Raw genomic sequence first — 13211 nt, forward strand, 5'->3', positions numbered from 1 at the left:
TTTACAAAGTTAAACAAATTACATGTAGGGATCGCTATTCCACAGCACATACACACTATTCCACAGCACAAACAATATTGGCAGTGAGTAAAAACTAAAGCCAACTGAAAATACAGGAATTCAGGCATGTTTAATTTAAATTACCTGAGTTAGGCAAAAAAAAATTTTTATTTTATTTATACACACACACACACACACACACACACACACACACACACACAGTGTTCACCTTCTCTTGTCATTTCAGATTGAATGTTCTTTGGGGGCAGAGACTAAGGGCTAGTCTACACTTACCTGCCGGGTCGACGTGGTGAGTTCGACTTCTCGCGTCTAATCTGGACGCGATAGTTCGAACTCCCCGCGTGCTCCGGTCGACTCCAGTACTCCACCACTGCAAACGGCGGTGGCGGAGTCGACCTTGGAGCCGCTGACTTTGATCCCGCTGCGTCTGGACGGGTAAGTAGTTCGAACTAGGGTACTTCGAGTTCAGCTACGCTATTCACGTAGCTGAACTTGCGTACCCTAGTTCGACCCCCGCCCTTAGTGTAGACCTGCCCTGAGTGTATTCCATGTTTTGTGAGGCAACTAGCACACTTCAGGGTGCCAGATAAACAGTTATTATTCTCCATAGGCCGTTAAGTCCCCTGCTTCTCTGCTGAGACAGTCATTATCTGTGTCAATTAGTGTCAAGTGATACAGTTGTTTCTTTGATAGAGACACCTGTCTACCAAGACCTGAACTGATAGAGATTTCTACATATGCCATCCCAATGGCTATTCAACAGAAATAATTTTTGATCACTACTGATCAAGGCTGCATTTGCACTAGTGACCAAGAAGTCAAATGTCATATAGCTTTTCACTAATTTTATATGCCAGACAGCTGCCCTGATGAATCTTAATGGTAATAGTTCTAACTGTATCAAAGAATGCACTTCATTTTTTACCATCACTTCAATATGACAGGACAATATTAAAGTTCTCATGAACATTTAAGAACTGCCTGTATTTGTTAAAAAACTATTTGAACAGTTGAATTTAATTAGGATTTCGTACAAACATTTTTTAAATGCCCATTTTAAAATCCCTTTTATCAAATTTTAAGTATACAGTCTTTAAAATCCCTCTAATTCTTACTTTTGAATCATTGTCTGCCATTCTCCTTCCCGATCTCCTATAGGAAATCTGTCGATCTGAGCCTGAATTTTGGTTCTCCATTCTCGCATATAGTCTTCAATGTCAAACACAAATGGATGCTGCCCAAAGTTAGCATCTACCACTTCTCCTGGTGTTTGAAGCCCTACTGTAGGGTACAAGTTTGGCTGAAAGAGATTTTTTTTTAAATCAATACTTTTTCCTCTTATTCCAAATTCCCCCCTTTTTTAATCAGCTTCAACATCCCCACCCACACCCCTCACTGGAGAGAAGTAGTACTCACTCTCTTAGCATTCCCAGTGGTTAGTCAAATTTAAGTAACTGATACCAACTCAGCAATATGAGGACAAAACAACTCTGTCACCAGTGGGAGAGAAAATAAAACACTGCCCATTATTTTGACATCCAAACCTCAACACTGGTAATTCTTCAAGCTAACAAATGCAGTTTTTAAAGCATGGTAAACGTCACACTTTTTGGCTTTGATTTTATGTTGAAAACATGCATCTCCAAGTAAAATAATCCTGGTCTTAAAAAAAATATTGATTTCTAAACAAGAGCAAAAAAATTTAACACAAATGTATTAAGTGGGTCATTTCCATTTTCAGGTGTACCACCACTAAAGTTCAGATATTTTAGCAATGTTTTAAGGTAGAGAATTGAAATGATAGGGGCAACTCCTTAGCTTAGAAATTCAAGTATAATGCCTACAAAGAACGGTACCAGTTCACTAAAGCCCTCGTGATTTCTTTGATTTGTATCTAAAATGACTTCAAAGCATTGTCTTCCAAATTCTATTTTCTTTTCAGAGATTGGCCTTCACAGTGAACTTTTAAATATGGGCCCAATTCCCAAAGGGGTAAAAATCTGTTTTGCCAGCACTTATGTGTTCTAGGATCAGAATGAATTGTTGGATGCCAATAGTGTCTCTTCAGCTTTCTCTCTTAGGACCTAGAGGTGCAATGATGCCTTCCAACAGGATTGTGTGTCTAAATCGTTGTCCTCTAAATCACAACACCAAAGTCCAGATTGAAAATGATGTGAATGAGAGAAAGGCCAAAAAAAAAAATCAAAAAAAATCATGGTGTACCCATGGTACGGGGGGGCATTCATACAGAATGCTGCTGGAATAAAATCCAATCAAAAGATAAACTAGGGTTTATAGAATTTTATGCAGAATGTCACGATATTAAGGTATTTTAATTTATTTAAAATAATTAGTTTACATACTTCGTACTATGAACTAAATTATGATTGAAAAGCCAAGTGTGACTAGTATGGACACACATTAAAAATAGCCTTTTTTGGAGGAAACACCTAAATTTGTGATTTTACACACACACAAAAGTTGGTGTTTTAAGAAGTCTTTGCATATAATATAGCCACCATTTGTGTTTGAACAATGGGCATTTTGTGCTTCCAACTCAGGTATTCCCAAGAATGAACGCACAGACATACTTACATATTTGGGCATAAAACTATTACAATATAAAATGTTAGCTTTATCATTATTGTTCACAGATTCTCTCTCAACTGTTTGACAAGCACACAGGGTATATAAAAGACGGTTACTCACCGTTGTAACTGTTGTTCTTCGAGATGTGTTGCTCCTATCCATTCCATGTAGGTGTGCGCGCCGCGCATGCACGGCTCTTTGGAAGATTTTTACCCTAGCAACACCGGCGGGCCGGATGGGCGCCCCCTGGAGTGGCACCGCTATAGCGCTAGATATATACCCCAGCCAGCCCGTCCGCTCCTCAGTTCCTTCTTGCCGGCTACTCCGACAGTGGGGAAGGAGGGCGGGTCTGGAATGGATAGGAGCAACACATCTCGAAGAACAACAGTTACAACGGTGAGTAACCGTCTTTTCTTCTTCGAGTGATTGCTCCTATGCATTCCATGTAGGTGATTCCCAAGCCTTACCTAGGCGGTGGGGTCGGAGTGAGACGTGGCAGAGTGTAAGACTGCTGAGCCGAAGGCTGCATCGTCTCTGGATTGCTGTACCAACGCGTAGTGGGAAGCGAAGGTGTGGACAGAAGACCAGGTGGCCGCTCTACAGATGTCCTGGATGGGGACATGGGCCAGGAAGGCGGCAGACGAGGATTGAGCTCTCGTAGAGTGAGCAGTGAGACGGTTAGCTGGTACACAAGCAAGCTCGTAGCATGTTCGGATACATGCAGTGACCCAGGAGGAAATCCTCTGAGAGGAGACCGGCTCGCCTTTCATACGCTCCGCAACTGCTACGAATAGTTGGGGCGAACGCCGGAAGGGTTTTGTTCGCTCTATGTAGAAAGCAAGGGCCCTGCGGACGTCCAGGGTGTGAAGCTGTTGTTCCCGACTCGAGGCGTAAGGCTTCGGGAAAAAAACAGGAAGAAAAATGTCCTGGTTTAAATGGAAGGCCGACACCACCTTAGGGAGGAAGGCCGGGTGTGGCCGAAGCTGAACCTTGTCTGCATGAAAGATGGTGTACGGTGGACCAGCTGTCAGGGCATGAAGCTCGGAAACTCGCCTCGCTGAGGTTATGGCGACGAGGAAAGCTGTTTTCCACGACAGATGGAGCAGGGAACACGTGGCCAAGGGCTCAAAGGGGGCTCTCATGAGCCTGATCAAAACCAGATTCAGATCCCAGGACGGAGTAGGACGCCGCACTGGCGGGAATAAGCGATCTAGGCCTTTGAGGAAGCGGGAAACCGTCGGATCGGAGAAGATGGACCGGTGACTGACGGGCGGCCGAAAGGCGGATATGGCTGCTAGGTGCACTTTCAACGATGAGACCACGAGACCTTGCTCCTTAAGTGACCAGAGGTAGTCCAGGATCGTTGGTATAGGGACCACGAATGGATTCAGGTCTCTCTGATCGCACCAGATTGCGAATCGCTTCCATTTCGCGAGGTAAGTCGAGCGAGTGGAGGGCTTCCTGCTCTCTAGCAGGACCCGCTGGACCGCCACCGAACAGGCACGCTCCGCGTGGGTCAACCACTCAGGCACCAGGCTGTAAGATGGAGAGACTGCAGGTCCGGGTGGCGGAGCCTGCCGAAGTCCTGCGTTATCAGATCCAGCCACAACGGGAGGGGAATGGGATCCCGAACGGAGAGCTCGAGCAGCAGAGTGTACCAGTGCTGCCTCGGCCAGGCCGGAGCGACGAGTATGAGGTGGGCCCTGTCCCTCCGAAGCTTGAGAAGCACCCGATGTACGAGCGGGAACGGAGGGAAGGCAGGCATATAGGAGGCGACCCGTCCAGGAGCAGAGGAATGCGTCTGACAGGGAGCCCGGGGCGCGACCCTGGTAAGAACAGAACTGGTGGCACTTCCTGTTCTCTCTGGAGGCAAACAGGTCTATTTGGGGAAACCCCCACCTGCGGAAAATTGTGTACACCACATCTGGACGCAGCGACCACTCGTGTGAAAGGAACGACCTGCTGAGACGGTCGGCCAGCGTATTCTGCACTCCTGGAAGATAGGACGCTACCAGGTGAATCGAGTGGGTTATGCAGAAGTCCCACAGGAGCATCGCTTCCGTGCAAAGCTGGGAGGATCGGGCCCCACCCTGCTTGTTGACATAAAACATCGCCGTTGTGTTGTCTGTCAACACTGCGACACAACGCCCTTGGAGACGGGAGCGGAAGGCTTGACACGCGAGACGAATCGCCCGCAGCTCCCTGACATTGATATGTAAGGAGAGCTCTCGGGGCGACCAGAGACCTTGGGTGTGCAGGTCGGCCAGGTGTGCCCCCCACCCTAGCTCCGAAGCATCCGTGGTCAGGGTGACAGATGGTTGAGGAGGGCGGAATGGGACTCCGGCACACACCACTTCTGGGTCCAGCCACCAGGTGAGCGAAGAGAGGATCGGCTTCGTGGGCGTGACTACCATATCCACGGAGTCACGGTGGGGCCGGTACACTGACGCAAGCCAAGTTTGAAACGGGCGAAGGTGCAACCTCGCGTACGGAGTGACGAACGTGCATGAAGCCATGTGGCCCAGGAGGCGGAGGCAGGAGCGCACTGTTGTCGTTCGAAAGGATTGTAGTCCCCGAACTAGGGAGACCAGAGACTGATGCCAAGGTTGGGGCAGGCAGGCCCTGGCCAAATTGGAATCCAGGACCGCTCCGATGAACTCCACCCTTTGCGATGGAGTCAACGTTGAATTCTCAGCATTTATCATAAGTCCTAGGCGCTGGAACAGGGCTAGGATCGTGGTCATGTGACTCGCTACCAGTTGGCGGGATGGTCCCCGGACCAGCCAATCGTCGAGATACGGGTAGACGTGTATCCAACGACGGCGGAGGGCCGCGGCAACCACTGCCATACACTTGGTGAAGACCCTCGGCGCTGTGGAGAGGCCGAAGGGTAGCACTGCGAACTGGTAGTGCGTGCTGTTGACAACGAAACGCAGGTAGCGTCGATGAGGAGGGTAAATCGCAACATGAAAATATGCGTCCTTCATGTCGAGGGCGGCAAACCAGTCTCCCGGATCCAGGGAAGGGATGATAGTCCCCAGGGTTACCATGCGAAACTTGAGCTTGAGCAGGTACCTGTTGAGCTCTCGGAGGTCGAGTATGGGTCGTAGACCTCCCTTCGCCTAGGGGATGAGAAAATATCGGGAATAAAATCCCCTGCCTCGCATATCGCTCGGCACCTCCTCTATGGCACCCAAGCTCAGCAGAGACTCGACCTCTTGTAAGAGGACTTGCTCGTGAGAGGGGTCCCTGAAGAGGGACGGGGTGGGTGGGTGGGAGGGCGGGGGCGAAACAAACTGAAGACGGTAACCGGACTCTACCGTGCGTAGCACCCAGTTGTCCGTTGTAATCTGGGACCACGCCGGGAGGAAGTGGGAAAGACGGTTGAAAAATAACGGGGAAGGATCTGATGGAGAGACTGATGGGCCGTCCTCGGGCGTCCCATCAAAATGCCTGTTTCGGCCCTTGAGGGGCTTTAGAGGGCGCCTGGGACTGGGTACGCCGATTGCCCGATGGTCTACGGCGGTTCAGTCTGCCTCTGCGTCCATTATCAGGCCTCGACCTGGACTGATTAAATGGCCGATAGGGCTGCTGCCTGAAGGACCTCCGCTGGGTAGCAGGCGTGTGCATGCCCAGGGTGCGGATGGCAATACAGCCATCCTTAAGGGTCTGGATTCTGGAGTCTGTCTTCTCCGAGAATAGGCCCTTGGTATCGAAGGGCAGGTCCTGCAAGGTATACTGACTTCTGGCGGCAAGGTAGACGATTGCAGCCAGGAGATCCTCCTCATGGTCACTCCTGATGCCAAAGTCCTGGCTCCAGAATCTGCAGAGTCCAGTGAGACCTGAATGGAGGACCTGGAGGCTTTCTTGCCCTCTTCTAGCAGGGCAGAGAACTCCTGCCTGGAGGTCGTGGGAATCAACTCCGTAAACTTAGAGAGCGCCACGAAGTTGTCGTAGGCATAGCGGCTAAGGAGAGCCAACTGATTGGATATCCGTAGTTGAAGGCCGCCAGCCGAATAGATCTTCCGGCCCAACAGGTCCATCCTGTGTGCATCCTTGGACTTCGGCGCTGGCGCGGGCTGCCCATTTCTTTCCCGGTCATTCACCGACTGCACAACGAGGGAGTACTTTCGCTCCACGCCTCCAGCAGTGGGAGGGATGGACGCAGGTGATTGCCAGATTGTAGTGGCATTTCTCTGAATAGTGCGAATGAAGGGCAGGGCCACTCGCATGGGGGCCTCAGCTCCAATCACATTAGTAACCGGATCCTCGTCCTCAGTGACCTCTGCGACCGGGAGGTTGATGGCTTGTGCCACCCGACGGAGGAGGTCCTGATGGGCATGCAAGTCAATCGGTGGGGGATCCGATGATGAGGACCCCGCCACCGCCTCGTCCGGCGAGGAAGACGAGGAATGGCCCTGACCCATGGCTTGTAGCTGTGGTTCGTCCATGGGGTGCGAAGCCTCCGCCTCTACGGGATGTTCCGCCGGTACCGCTGGCGGCGGAACCTCAACCGGAGGTGATGGAGGGGGCCTGCTGACAGTGGCTTCCGGCACCCTGTGGTCGGAGGGCCTGGGTCGCTGGAGGGAGGGGGCGGCTTGAGCCTCGTGAAAGGCCCAGGGGGTCCAGAAGCCCCATTGCTGTGGACCGTGGTCCTGTCCTTGGGGGTCTGCCCGGTGATCTCCACCGCTGCCCTCGTGCGAGGCGACCGACGGTTGGCGAGAAGGCCACGGGGGGGGGAGGCAGAGGCGCTCAGGGACTGCGCCGTCGATGCCGCTAGTCTGTCCGTGTATGGTGCCAGGGATCGGTGCCGATCGTCGCGGTACCGGGAGCGAGAGCGGCACCGTCGACCGCGTGAGTACCGGGAGGTCGACCGCGATCTTGACCGTCGGCGGCAGGAGCGGCTCCAAGAACGGTGACGGGATCCGGACCTTCTTCGGTGCCGACGGCCCGGAGACCGGGACCGGGATCGCCTCCGGGAGTGCGACCGGTACCGCAATGAGGAGCGGTACCGGGACTGCGACCGGCGCCGAGACTGAGAGCGGTACCGGGATGGTGACCGGTGCCGGGACCTGGATCGGCGTGAAGGTGACCGTCTCCGAGATCAGGATCAGGAGCGGGACCTGGATCACCTTTTATCCCATCTGTCAGGGGAAGGAGGCCGTATCATGGCCGGCTTGCCCACTGACTGCACAGCCCGCACCGGCGGTGCCGGGGGCCGGAGGCTTGGTGCCTCTGTTAGCTCTATGAGCTCTCTCGCCGTCGAGAACGTCTCGGGCGTGGACGGGAGAGGCAGCTCGACCACGGTTTGCACCGGGGAGCACAGAGGTACCGGACTCAACGTACAGGTACAGGACTCAAGGTACCTGCCGGCGCCGGAGTCGACAGTACCGCGCACGTTCCGTGCGCTGTCGAGGTCGGTACCGAGGGGGCCGACACTGGCTGCTGGACAAGCGGTCTCGATGCAGCAGTCTTCCCAGACTTTGGCTGCGGCTTCCGTTTCCCGGATGGTGAGAGGGAACGGTGCCGGGGCTTCGGTGCCGGTTGCTTCTTAAGAGTCTCGGTACCGGACCGGTCGGGGACCGCTGGAGCGCTCCGTGCCGAGGACGACGGCGGAGCTGATGGTGTCGGCACCACAGGGGTAAGCGCCGATTCCATTAGGAGCTGCCTTAATCTAATGTCCCGCTCCTTTTTCGTTCGAGGCTTGAACGATCTGCAAATAGGGCACTTATCTGGTCGATGGGCCACACCAAGACAACGCAGGCAGGAGTCGTGAGGGTCCCCAATCGGCATGTGCCGCTGGCAAGCCACACAGGGCTTAAACCCCGGTGTCTTGGGCATACGCCCGCACCGGACGGGAAAAGAGGGGCTAAGCCCCCCTAATTCCCCTTAATCTACCTAATAACTTACTTAACTAACTATTTTAACTACTATATACACTAACTACAAAACTAGAACCGAGGTGAGCTAGGGATGTGGAGGACAAACGAGCACTCCACTGTTCCAACGGCCGTGAAGAAGGAATTGAGGAGCGGACGGGCCGGCTGGGGTATATATCTAGCGCTATAGCGGCGCCACTCCAGGGGGCGCCCAGCCGGCCCGCCGGTGTTGCTAGGGTAAAAATCTTCCGAAGAGCCGTGCACGTGCGGCGCGCACACCTACATGGAATGCATAGGAGCAATCACTCGAAGAAGAAATAAAATATTTTGAAATCATGTATTACATTCTCATCCTGATTTTCTGATCAAAATCCTCAAGTAAATGCCCTGATACTAAAATCTGAACAGAGAAAAAATTGTAACTATTTGCTTTTCAGTATTAGTGTTTACAGATACTGAGTTTCAAGTTGTTGCCTCAGTGATATCTGTCAAACTGAAAACCAGATATAAAATGATATAAAAAGGGCATACTGCACATTTCCAATAAGCATAAGCTAGACAAGAACAGTCATAGTACATTTGAAACAGCTATTTATAGTATGCATAAAATTCTATTTTCTGTTTGAAAATCCACTTATCTTACCGGTAGATCCGTAAAAGCAATACCTGCAACAAACAGAGATGCATTAAAATAATTTTCATATATTTGTATTCAAAATGTATTTGAAAAAGCAAGCAACTTCCTAGATGCTTTTTTTTTTTTTTTAAAGTATACAAGAGCATTCAAGTAGTCAGTTAAATTTGTCAGATCTTATAATTGTTGAAGAGAATATCTAATAGGGAATATCTAGATGCTAAATATTTAGTTTCTCTAATCGTTATAAGTTTGTAAAAACTTCCCAGACCTGCCTCAAAAGTAAGTATGACAGGCATGCTGACACCCATAATGCTTCTGCACAAGTTAGTGTAGTAGTAACAGGAACCAAAAGGTAAGTATTTGGCAAATAGAAAAATATTTTCAAAAGATGATAAACATTTAAACTACCATACACAAATATTCAGACCAATATTTTGAAACTTGGCAGCTTAAAGCTACGTTCTCTTACCCATGTTATACAGGAGTCTAAGTAAAGATTTGACAGCCTATCTTTAAGCAAACAAGTGTGAAAATTTAGGCCGCAGTTGACTGTCTTAAATGTTACAGAAAAAAGTAGCAATAGCATTTTCATAATATATTCTGGCAATGTACAAGTTCTGTCATATGCAACTATAATAATGAGATGAAAGCAGCAAAGAGTCCTGTGGTAACTTATAGACTAACAGACGTATTGGAGCATGAGCTTTCGGGGTGAATGCATGCATCCGACAAAGTGGGTATTCACCCACGAAAGCTCATGCTCCAATACGTCTGTTAGTCTATAAGGTGCCACAGGACTCTTTGCTGCTTTTACAGATCCAGACTAACAAGGCTATCCCTCTGATACTTAATGAGATGAAAGTTTATTGCAAAGAAGTCTCTCCTACTGGCAATGCATAGAACTTTTCTTGTTTGCAAAAATTAAAGCAGAAGTAGCATATTTGCCAGAGGCTTTGTTGAAAATTAATTAGTTCTGATCCAAACTAAGTATTCTACTAGAGTTTGATAAAGTTAAACCAGGTATTTTAGTATCTAGTTATAAAATATGAGAAGCTGATAAAACCAGAAGAGTAATTTTGGAATTTACTGGAATTAGGAACAAATAAAAATAAAATCTAACCTTTATATATTCCCAGAGCTGTAGGTAAATTTTAGAAAAATAATTCCAATTTCAAATAGATTCTTTTGAAGGAGTGAAATTCTGTATCTGAAACCCACAGGGTATATCATAATTTTCTTCTCTTCATGCTGAAGGATTTTATTTTTAACCTTACTAGCTGTCCATCTATGCTGACAACTCAAATCTACTTCTGTTTTATTTCTCCATCTGATATAGCACTATCATCTCAAATGTACTATGGCAAAAACAAAGCTTCTAATCTTTCCTCCTAAATCCAACCTCATTTTCCACCACCGTTAACTCCATCCTCATCACTGAGGCCCTCGATATAGGACTCCCTATCATTATCTTTCTCCCACGCAAACTGTAACCAAATCCTGCTGCTTCTTCCATCGCATCCAAAATTTATCATTTCCATATGGCTAACTTGCTGTCCATGTCCTAATCGTCTCTTGCCTTGACTACTCAAACCTCTTCCTCTTTGGAATTCTTACCTGTCACCTCCTCCTCCAATTTCTCCAAAATGATCTCTTACGTGTTGCTATGATCTTATTACTCAACTCCCTCACTTTTGCAACCTCCCAACAGCTTTCCATGACTTTAAACAAGCTTTTTGTCCTTCCCTTCAAGGCCTATATTAAGCTCCTGCCTAAATCTACAGCCAGTTTCTTTCCTAGTCCCAGTCCTACCAACAAGAGACGTCTTAACTCTTCCCCTTTGTCATTTTCTCACATTGTCTAAGCCTTATTCCAATGGTACCCAGCCCTTTTCATCTGGCGGAGGACTGTGGTGGCAGATGAGCATCCGCCGAAATGTCGCTGACAAGCGCCATCATCCAGAGTGTCGCCGCCGAAATGCCGCCGAATTTTGCCAGCATTTCAGCGGATGCTCATCTGCCGGCCAGTAGGCGGGTGCCATGGCGCCCGCAGGCACCACACTGGGGACCCCTGCCTTATTCCGTTAGCCCCTATTTCAACAGTCTTCCAAAACCTATTCACCAAGCCACAACCCTCTCTCTCCTTAACCCACTGCTAATACAAACATACAAGACATGAGGAAAGTAAAATATCTTTGGTCACTAAAGTGTGTGCAACCTATCTGAACTGCCAGACAGGTAACTTATGTAAGATTAACACCAACCATCCCTGCTGTGCTCATCCTCAAAGTTTCTGTACAATGTAGTATAATGAGACATGATGCTAAAACATACTGTGAAGGGTTAACTGGCATAAATTTGGGATGGCCTATGTAACTAACTTGTGGCTTTGTTCCAGCTCTAAATGGCTTGGGAACTGGTTACCTGAGAAATCATCTCTCTTCCAGTTGAGATAAATGAATATGCTTTAGATAAAGCCCCTTTGATTTAAGGAGTATGGAGCTACTGGCAGTGTGCTGTTCACAAAGGGACACACTATATTCTCCTATGCTCTGGGACAAAGGGTAATTAGATTTGTTAGCAGACTTCAACTAACAGTAACACACAGTATATAATTACAAATTCAAAAATATAAGCTTGAATTTAATTGCGACAATTGAAGACTAGAGACCTTCAGAAAATTCAGATGCCAGATCTTAGTCACCATGAGTTGAAATATACGCAGATCTCCTGAGAAAGATGGTGTGGGAAAACCCCTCCAAATTCATGTATAAGGTTTTAATGTTGCATTAGTAAGTTTTTCCACTTTTCTTATCTGCTCATTTAAAGCCCTGGAGTATAACCCCATTTAAAAAAAAAAAAGGTCCATATTTAAGGTGCTTATGAATCTTGACTCCAATGTCAGGGACCAGTATAACACAATTTTAAGATTTTAAATGTACAAAAAACTGCACTAGGTTTGATGACATCAGCTGTCATTAGCAGTGATTGTTTTCCATACCCAAACTATGTCCGTTCTTTGTGTAGAAGCAGGTATTGTTGATAAGGTTTACACAACAACCAATGACATCACCAGTTGTAAATGTTGGGCCATAGGGTTGTCCAGTTCCAGAGGAACAAAATGAATGTCCATCATCTCCATGGTAACCATATGAATGTTTATCCCAACCTATAACAAAGCATTTCAAGTTTTATTCACTTGTTTCCACTACAAATTAATGGAAAGAAATAAACATATAGCAAAAGTTTACTTGTTACAATCCAAGCAGTTTTTTATTAAGGTTGATTACTACACTCACCGTTATTCCTGTAAAACGGAAAAATAACTTACCAATACACATAAGACACAAACTGCTAACATTAAAATGCTCTGGTTCACATGAATATCAACTTCTTTCAAAAATGGTTGAACATATAATTGTATTTACGGGTGCCAAATAGACTAATCAAGAAAAAAAGGGAAAGTGTTGCAAATACTGTCAATTCCCTCTCCCTTTTTAAAAAAAGATTTGACATTCAAAATTGTCAACATTTGACAACTGACCAGATCTACTGTCTGAATATTAAAGCAACCTGAATGTCTGGCATGTCCTAATAAAATAATAAGGTTTCCTCTTAATGTCCCACACTTTACAACATCCATACTTGAAGGCACATGTCACGGTCACATTCAGATTGTCTAAAGACCTAGACATGTCTCCGGAGAAAGTCACAGCCACTCTTGAACATCCTTAATTGTTGTTCAGCAGCAAGTAGCACTACCTCCATATGATAGCCAAGCCCACAGACTGTAGTACTACTAGCCTTGCTGCCCTAAAAAACTTCAAATCCAGAAGTGAACTCAGGGGAAAAGTCACTAATACTAGATAATCAAGAAGGCCTAATTCTGCATGTGGAGAAGCTGGAGAATAAGTAAGTTTCACACAATTGCACACTTTCCTCTGTTTTCAAAAGGAAACTTATGAATGAAGCAGCTATAGTGTTCCCTCAGTACAAACACAAAAAACTCTCTGGAAAGGAGTGACCTTGTAGGCATCAGATGTTCAGATCTGCAAGGGAGCATACATCTGATGCAAGGGTATATAAAAG

The 13211-nt window shown here is 47.5% G+C and overlaps 1 protein-coding gene across 4 annotated transcripts in view; it reads right to left on the reverse strand.

Moving 5' to 3' along the window:
- Positions 1-13211, reverse strand: part of RANBP9 (RAN binding protein 9) — a 67472-nt gene that overhangs the window by 21097 nt on the left and 33164 nt on the right. For all 4 annotated transcript variants that reach the window (XM_045006569.1, XM_045006572.1, XM_045006571.1 and 1 more), the window contains 3 exons: positions 12124-12291; positions 9133-9155; positions 1137-1321 (listed from right to left, as the gene is read on the reverse strand). In XM_045006569.1, the coding sequence (XP_044862504.1) occupies positions 1137-1321; positions 9133-9155; positions 12124-12291 (376 nt within the window). The remainder of the gene's footprint in view (positions 1-1136; positions 1322-9132; positions 9156-12123; positions 12292-13211) is intronic.

This window comes from Mauremys mutica, chromosome 2, assembly GCF_020497125.1.
Source record: "Mauremys mutica isolate MM-2020 ecotype Southern chromosome 2, ASM2049712v1, whole genome shotgun sequence".
Taxonomy (NCBI): Eukaryota; Metazoa; Chordata; order Testudines; family Geoemydidae; genus Mauremys; species Mauremys mutica.